This window comes from Gopherus flavomarginatus, chromosome 25, assembly GCF_025201925.1.
Source record: "Gopherus flavomarginatus isolate rGopFla2 chromosome 25, rGopFla2.mat.asm, whole genome shotgun sequence".
Lineage (NCBI taxonomy): Eukaryota > Metazoa > Chordata > Testudines > Testudinidae > Gopherus > Gopherus flavomarginatus.
The window spans coordinates 14,115,859-14,124,752 of record NC_066641.1 but is presented as its reverse complement, the minus strand read 5'-3'; the positions used below and the strand labels follow the sequence as shown (position 1 = coordinate 14,124,752).

General features: G+C 57.2%; 1 protein-coding gene across 2 annotated transcripts in view; it reads left to right on the top strand.

Moving 5' to 3' along the window:
- Positions 1 to 344: 344 nt before the first annotated feature.
- Positions 345 to 8,894, top strand: part of LOC127040445 (zinc finger protein 385C-like) — a 153,301-nt gene continuing 144,751 nt past the window's right edge. For both annotated transcript variants that reach the window (XM_050934608.1, XM_050934607.1), the window contains exon 1: positions 345 to 434. In XM_050934608.1, the coding sequence (XP_050790565.1) occupies positions 398 to 434 (37 nt within the window). In that variant the 5' untranslated portion in view covers positions 345 to 397. The remainder of the gene's footprint in view (positions 435 to 8,894) is intronic.

The window sequence follows — 8,894 nt, the reverse complement described above, 5'->3', positions numbered from 1 at the left end:
TGAGGCTGAAGTTTGGGCTGACTCAGATCTCAGACGGGACTGCCTGGCAGCTGAGAGCAGAGGGAGCGACTGGCAGTAGTGAGTGACTGTGCCCGGCAGGGGTTTGCAGAGTGAGTTCTGGCCATGTGGTGCTAAAAACAGCCACATGATGAGCAAAATTATCGACTGAGTCACAAATAATTCACCCTCTGCTTTAGTCACCAGCCGATTCTAACCCGGCATTAAGTGTGCTGCCGAGGGCGCATAACCTGAATTCTAATGGGGTTAAACTGACGTGCCTGGAGGAAATAAAGCGCTGCTCTTGCGTCCGCAGCTCCAGATGGATCATCAGGCTCCGTGCACGACCCGCTGCCGCTGGAGATGCCCAGTGACCGCTGATCCTTAACGAAGAGCGCTGATGAATGGCACCGGAGGAGGCACTGTTAGGAGCCGAGGTGCGGTTCTTAAATAGGAGCGGGATGGTGAGGCAGCTGGTGTGCTGCACGCCCGGCCCTCGCGCTCCCCCCTCCGTCCGTGTCCGCTTGTCTCTTGTCATTTGACGCGGGCTCTTTGGGGTGGGGGCCCAGCACGAGGAGGCCCTGATCCCCGCCGAGGAGCTGCTGTGACTTGAATAATTCAGTTCCGAAGGCGTCTCCGCGAGGCTGCAGGGTGAAGGCAGGTTCTCGAGTTCTAGACAAACCTTTTCCTGTTGAAGGAGAGGAGCTCGGCCTCTGGGGGGGAGAAGTGGGGGCAGGGGTGTCTGTCTGGCGTCGGGGCTCCTCGGTTCTCCTCCTGCCTCTGGGAGGGCTGCGTGGTGTAGCAGCTAGAGCGAGGGACGGGTAGTCGCGTTGTTCGGGATTTAGTCCTGGCTCTGGGAGGGGAGTGAGCGGGGCACGGGGGGGTCAGGACCCCTGGGTTCTAGTCCTGGCTGGGGGAGGGGAGTGAGCGGGGCCGGGGGGGTCAGGACTCCTGGGTTCTAGTCCCGGCTGGGGGAGGGGAGTGAGCGGGGCGAGGGGGTCAGGACTCCTGGGTTCTAGTCCTGGCTGGGGGAGGGGAGTCAGCGGGTCAGGACTCCTGGGTTCTAGTCCTGTCTGGGGGAGGGGAGTGAGCGGGGCCGGGGGGGGTCAGGACTCCTGGGTTCTAGTCCCAGCTGGGGGAGGGGAGTGAGCGGGGCCGGGGGGGTCAGGACCCCTGGATTCTAGTCCTGGCTGGGGGAGTCAGGACTCCTGGGTTCTCATCCCTGCTGGGGGAGGGGAGTGAGCGGGGCCAGGGGGGTCATGACTCCTGGGTTCTCATCCCGGCTGGGGGAGGGGAGTGAGCAGGGCCGGGGGGGGGGCAGGACTCCTGGGTTCTCATCCCGGCTGGGGGAGGGGAGTGAGCGGGGTTAGGGGGGTCAGGACTCCTGGGTTCTAGTCCCGGCTGGGGGGTCAGGACTCCTGGGTTCTCATCCCGGCTGGGGGAGGGGAGTGAGTGGGGCCGGGGGGGCAGGACTCCTGGGTTCTAGTCCTGGCTGGGGGAGGGGAGTGAGCGGGGCTGGGGGGGTCAGGACTCCTGGATTCTAATGGCAGAGCAGTGGGGTACGCAGGACTCCTGGGCTGCTCCCCGAGCCTGCCGGTTCCTCACTGCTGTGACCATGGGAGAGTCCCTTCCCTCCCCGTTGTGGGGCTGCACAGGGGCGATATGAGTTGCCTCTCCCCTAGGGGAGCCCCTTGTGGGCTGCTGGAGTTGCTTCCCCACTCCGAGGAGGAAGGAGAGAGAATTGCTCAGGTGTCCATGACCAGCAGCAGCTGAGACTGTTAATGGGCCCCCCAGACCCCCTTTCAATGAACCCGCTTACCCAGCACTCTGCAGGCGGGAGAGCGTCATGAAAGAAATCGCTCGAGTCGGGGCTGAATGAAACCCGCCCCGGGCTCAGAGAGAGCGCAGGGGCGGCCCCACCACGGGGCGCTGGGCACTCACCGGAGAATGAGACCGCGACGGCTGCAAGAGCACATGGGAGGGAAACCAAGTGGGGACAAAGCCCCGACGAGGACCAGTCGGCGCCTGATAACGTAGAGGGATCCTCTTCTCACACTGTTTGGTGGCTGCGAGGGCTGCTGGGAAACCAGAATTCCGCTTGGCGGGAGATTTTGAGGTGTCGGTGTTGGATTTTCTCCTGCAGCAGAACGGCACTGAGGGCTTTTGATGGGTCTGGTTAAAAACTCTTTCTTCCCCTCCCAGGATAGCCAGGCTGCGAGGGCGCTCCCCCGGGAGGCAGGTGAGCCAGGCTCAAGCCCCTGCCACAAATCAAGTAGAGCGCAGGCTTGAAGCTGGTTCTCCCGCATCCCCAGTGAATGCCCTGGGCAGCCCTGGGCAGGGTTGGTCTCTCTTCCACCTCCAACCCAGGGGAAGTTTAGTTGAAACCAAGGCTTTTTCATGAAGAATTTCAACTTTGAGGAATTAGTATTTTGGATTAAAAAAAAGGTTTTTTCTGTTGAAAAATTCCTGGCTAGCTCTTATGGTTAGTTTTCTGTTGGTTGTGTGGTTGAAGTAGGAAGCTGGGATCCAGGACTCCTGGGTGCTGTTTGTAATGCTTGGGTGAGGAGGGAGGTCTTGTGGTTACAGTAAGAGGCCAGGGAGTCCGAGCTTCTGGGTTTTATTGCCAGCTCCGTAAAAGGACCATGCACCGATGGCTAGAGCCAGGGAGCTAAGAGTCAGGACGCCTTGGTTCTGTCCTGTCTTCTGGCCAAATATTCTCTGCGTGATGCCGGGTGAGTTCCTTCCTTCTCTGTGCCTGTTTCCCCATAGGAGTGACAACACCATTTCACAAAGGTATCGTGAGCTTTAGTAAATGAGTGTTTAAAGTGCTCTGAGATCCTGGGATTGCTGGTCATTTGGAAAGGTGACGTATTGATATTGTCTGCCATCCATATAGACATTTCACTCACCTCCCAGGCGTTCCTTAGCTTGCTTCATGGCCACTTGATTCTGATGCTTAAGGCCCAGGGAGTTCTTCACGGCTCTGCTCCATTCAGAACTTGGTAACCCACCTGAAAGAGCAGACGCTCCCAGGGTAACCGCAGTGGAGCTGAGCGGTGTAGTCCCTGGAATTGGCAGTGTCTGCGTTTATCATACATCGTGCTGCGGCACGAAGCGGTTCTGGTGCACTTTTCGCACGGTCCCGATCAAGGCCAGTTACTCCCAAGAAGTTCCTTTTGATTGATAATTTTAAGCTTTATTGTTTGTAAGTGGAAGTAAAATGTAGGACAGATCAGAATGTTCTGTTAGAAATGTTCTTTGATGAAAAATGACTTTCATCCTGTCACGGAGTGTGGGGGAGTCCGGCTCTGCACCCCTCTTCCTGGGACCCACAGTGACTCTCAGCCAGCCAGTAAAACAGAAGGTTTATTGGACAACAGGATTGCAGGTTACAGCAGAGCTTGCAGGCACAGTCAGGACCCCTCAGTCGAGTCCTTCTGGGCTTTCAGGGTGCTTGGATCCTAGCTAGGATACCCTGAATTCCTCCCACCCAGCCCCAAACCCAAACTCAAACTGCTTCCCTCCTGCCACTCCCTTCCTTTGTCCCCTTCCCGGGCAAAGGTGTTGACCTTTCCCCTCCCTTACCTAGCTCAGGTTACAGGCCCTGGCATCGTCCATCCCCTAAAGTCCTCCCCTGCTCTCCCACTCCCCACACAGACAGTCCCTACTGCATCACACATCCAAATTGAAATTTTGCAGACAATATCCATTTTCTATGAAATGCTCAGATTATCTTGAAGGCTTCCCACTTCCCCCCTCTCCCAGAAAAAAAACAAACCACCCTGCTTTTGCTGGCTGAAAACTGGTTTTTTTGTGTTTTGATGGAAACATGAAAAATTTTGAAGAAAATTTTCCATGAAAACACACAGCGTTTTGGTTTTTCATTGAATTTTGTCGCTATTGTAGTAAAAAGTTTTCTGAAAAATTCCTGGCAGAGGCAAGCACTGAATAGGCCCCTGGGAACCCCAGGGATGGGGCATTGTATAAAAACCAGAGCAGAGTAGGTTCAGTTCATCCCGGGACTGTGACTTTTATAAATACCTCTTCAGCACCGTTTGCAGCCCAGCCAAACTGAACAGCTCATGGATGGGGCTGACGCGAGCCAGACGCCTGTCGCTCCAAGCAGGAAACCCTGTTGGTGAGTGACGATAGAAGGAAAGTGAGGCACGGGGAGTAGCTCTGAGATGCCCTCTCCAGCAGCCCAGAGGGTGAGTTCTTCCAGCATCGCTGTTTTGCACTTTACACAAGCAACAGTGAAAGGAAGAGGCGATAGCTGGGTCTGTTCGGATGCAGGTGTGGGATGGCTCTAAGATGCAAGTTTGAATGCAGCCCGGGTTGGGAGGCACCAGGAACCACGATGGTCTGACTTGATGGTTGTTCGGTGCCCTGCGTTTGCTTGGTCAGTAGCAGGCAGGTGGGACTGGTGCAAAGCTCCTGGCTCCATGGGTGGAGATGGGCCCCACTAGGTCAGGACTAGGGCCTGTGGGCTGCTGCCCATATCTTCCCTGTCCTGGGGTTCACGAGAGCCTCTCCTTGATAGCACACACAAAACGGCCTCCATGGTCCCTTGGTTTGGGTGTAACGGTGGCTGCTGCCTCTGCGACCCCAGTTCTCTGCCCTTTTGTGCCAGCACCCTCTTGGCCCGCATAAGCTGCTCCGGCTTGCGCTAGAGAACCCCGGCTCTGCAGCTGGTGGCTCCAACAGGCTCTTGTCCACTCCGGTGCATCGGCAGGGAGAGGGACCTGCAGGGCTGGCTCATCCTGAGCTGCTGCCTTCATCCGCCGGCTCGCGATACCCACAGACAGCCCCATTCGGTCTGGCGGCTGGGGGAGTACTGTAATTTCTGGCGGCTGTAATTTCTGCTCTGTGGTCCCGTTGCTCCTGCACTGAACAGTGTCTTCTGGACTCTGATCCCAGCTTTAAGAGCTTCCTTATCCCACCTGTCCCCGCAGCACGTAAGAGGGGCAGTCTCAGGGCAGGGAAGAGTCCGAAAAGGCCTGTTTGTGTGGCTGACTCATTGCAGCGTGTTCAGGCCTGGCCTTCGGGTGTTTTCCTAATGACAGCGTCCTTCATGCCCCCCACGCCTGACACTGCAGACAGCCCTTTGTCTCCCCATTAGCCACTTCTGCCTTTTGGGGGCCTCCTGCCTGTGACCTGTGCCATTCAGCCACTTGGGCATGGCTAATCGGGGCAGCACTGCAGCCAGTCCAGCCACTCACTCACCCGCCCAGGCTGAACTGCTGGTAGCCGCGGGCCAGCACAAGGGGCTTGGCCCTCTCCTGGGCATGCTGCGGAGAGGAGCCCATGGGCAGCCCCTGTCCAGCATGGCCTCTCCTTGTGGGGAGAATAGGGGTCCGTAGAGTGTAGTGCTCCTTAGACGTGAAGCTCTCTTCAGGAGTGTCTCTGTGTCACTGCCTGCCTGTCTCCCTCCCGTGTGTGTGCTCCCATGCGCCCTTCCAGAGCTCAGCTCCCTGCCAGAGCCGAGGCGCCCCAGATCGGCACCTCCATCAGCTTTCAGCTCCATAGGTGCTTCCCCTGTCAAAACAGAAACGGGGGCTCCTCACATTACTTCTCCCCTCCAGTCTCCCCCCAGCTCAGACAGCAGGAAATGCCCGTTCAAGCTACTACAGCAGCTCTCGGTTTGGTGAAAACGTTTGCAGCCCGGAGCTGACTGAGTGGCGACCTCTCACCACGAGGCACCTGGCGTTGGGGCTGGGCAGCCGCTGGGATTCCCAGCTGGGATTCCTGCCTGGAGCACACACATCAGATGCAGTTTGCATGATTGTTTCTTGGCTGCCTGCACCCATTCTTGTCTGTGCCGGTGGCATGGTGCCCGCTAATGAGCTGGTGCAGACCCTTGGCTCAGGCAGGCCGTGCTGCCTGGTGATAGTGCATCCCAGGACAGGGAGCAGGGCTTGTGAGCAACCTGCCAGCGGTCTGCTCTGGCTGCTTCACCTCCATCCCCTTATATTTCCAGGTGCCTGTCACATGTAATGCATGGACAATAATCTGTTTGCTGTCCCAGCCTCCCGGCCGCTACATCCTGCACTTAGCTGGGGCTAACCCCTGATGGGCAGTTTACAGCCAGAATATTGGAAAGGCTGTTTCCTCTGTTGTGCCCAGATGGCATGGAGTGTCCCCGAATATCCTTTCTCCATCATTACCACTAATTGGGAGCATCTGGGTGTGTCTGCGTGAGCCACTCTCTCCACTCATCCTCTGGTCTGAATCGTGCACAGTCCAGCATCTGTCACATCCCAGACATCACATGTGGTGGGCTGGGGAGGGCTGGGCAGTGCTTAATTTGTGCCAGGGCCCGGCGGTTCAGAGCCCCACGGCACCCCTGGGCCCGGCGGTTCAGAGCCCCACGGCACCCCTGGGCCCGGCGGTTCAGAGCCCCACGGCACCCCTGGGCCCGGCGGTTCAGAGCCCCACGGCACCCCTGGGCCCGGCGGTTCAGAGCCCCACGGCACCCCTGGGGCCTGGCAGTTCAGAGCCCCAGCACCCCTGGGGCCTGGCGGTTCAGAGCCCCAGCACCCCTGGGCCCGGCGGTTCAGAGCCCCAGCACCTCTGGGCTTGCCGCAGCAGTTATGAATGTGAAAAAACCGCTTGATCCCTGGCGCCTCTTTCATTACTGGGGCTGGGGGAGGAAGGCGGAGGTAAGGCCCGACAGCGTGTTAGTGTCCCGCAGTGACCAAGGGGAGCTGAGCCCAGTTCAGCTGGGCTTTGCAGGGCGCCAGGCAAAGCAGAAACCCCCAACAAACCCAGAGGAACCAGGCAAGCTGCCTGGGATTTGCACAGACCCAGAAACGTTGCAGCGTTTCAGGACAAAAGCATGAACTGGCTGAGGTTGACGGGACATTTGCTTCTGTTGGCACAAGCACTGGCAGAGCAGAGTGCTGATTTATGCACTGAGATCAGCCCCTCCTTCACCCAGGAGCTCTGGGGGTTCTGAACCTGGCCGGACCCCCTGGGGGGAGCTGCGTGGATCTCCGCACGAGGCTGAGTCTCCAGGCAGGGGCAGTCCGCTCAGGAGCGTGCGTGTAACTAAGCCGTCCAGCAGCACAGAACGGCCATGGCCCCGCCCTACTCAGCAGGTTTTCCTGTCTCCTCTGGAGACGCTTTGCAAGTGTTCAGTGGGACTGTCTCAGCTGGTAACTGTGTGTTGATTTAGCCCTGCAAACAGCTTGGCGACATGCCTCGAACCCACCCCTAGCTCACCGCAGCATGGGGAATCTGCCTCGGTTGCACCTGGTTGGCCGTTGGGTCGCTGGCCAGATGCAAAGAGGTGTGGGCTGTGGCATTGCACTCGCTGGCGAGGCTTGGCATTCGCTGTTCAGTGAACCGGTTCAAATGAGTTGGCAAGACATCTGTAGACGCTTTCACTGGACAGGTTCTTAAAGGCTCGTCAGCCAGCAGGCGAGGAAACGAGGGGCATGTGGTGTTGGAAATGCGCCTGGTTGACAGACTGTGCATGGAGACTTGGCATGCAGTGCCCAAATACGGCTCTTCGGAGGTCCTGCAAGGTCCAGGCGCCATTGTGCTAGATGCTAGAGGCAGGCCCTGCTCCATGGAGCTCACCATTTAACACACAAGGCAGGCAGAGGGTGGAGAGGAAACAAGGCACCGAGAGGGGAAGAAGTGTCTCAGCTGGGATCTGAGTCCAGATCTCCTGCTCACTAAGTCACGCTGCCTTTCAGCACCGACCTGCTGAGCAGGGCACGGCATGTATGGGGCTGTGGACCCAGTCAGGGCTGACCAAGGCCTGCTTTTCAGAGGAGAGGGATTGTGTCCAGGGCCCACGGAGCTGTAATGGGAAGTAGGAAATACTAATAAGCAAGATGAAGTTGAGCAGAGCAAAAAATGTAGATTGACTCTTGGCAAATCTCCTCCTGTAATAGCTCCCAGGTCCTGTGTTCTCCTGGAACCTGCCGAAATCTGAGACTGCGTTTGCAGTTTGCGTTAAGTTACAGATCGGCGCGGCAGGGTCCTGGTCTGGCACGACAGGAAGCGGCTGGGAGAAGCAGGCGGGGAGGGTGCTCAATGCTGCCTTTTTGCAGCGAATGTCCTACGTTTTCTGGGGCAGGGAGACCAGCAGCTTTTCATGAATATGGTCCTGTCTGACAGGAAAGCTGAACTGCTATGGCTTGTTAAACAGCATAGCTAGCGCTGCCCAAACCCGGCTATCGGAGCCGCCACCTGGGTTTCTTCCTTTTGGCCTTGCTTCAGCTCAGGTTTTCCAGTGTCGTTCGGATACACGTGCTTTTCCACCTGCGTAGCTGTTCCTTCTTCTAGCAAGTTAGATGTTACTACCCTGACAAGAGGGGCTGGGTAACACCAGTCCCAAAGGGAGTTAGAACTACGAGATTGGGAAGTAATGGGGAAAGCTGAGACAATACGGTACACGCAGGAGATTAATTCAGGCTAGGATGATTTTACTGAGTAGGGGTTTTATCCTCTAGCCGAAGAGCAATGTTACGTTTATTAGCCCACATCCAGGAGACATTGAAAGACGTGCACAATGAATTCTCATCTGCCCCGTTTAATTTCCTGCCTACTGGTGATGGCTTCTTAGCAGTACAAAGACCAGCTGGCTTTTCAAGTGAGCTGGAAATGAATTGAGGCAAAGGGCAGCGTTCCTGCTGTGTGATTTCGCCAGACAGTTGGGGCCGAGGGATTGTATAGATGTGACATCAGAAGGTCCCAGGAGCAGTGAAGAGGTGCTCGGTGGGTGTGAGAGGGGAATCGAGACCACAGCGGTTTTAATAGCACCTTGAAGACTTAAGCCGGGGTGGCCAACCTTAGCCTGAGAAGAAGCCAGAATTTCCCAGTGTGCATTGCCAAAGAGCCACAGTAACAAGTCAGCAGCCGCCCCTCGGCTCCTCCCCAGCTCCCAG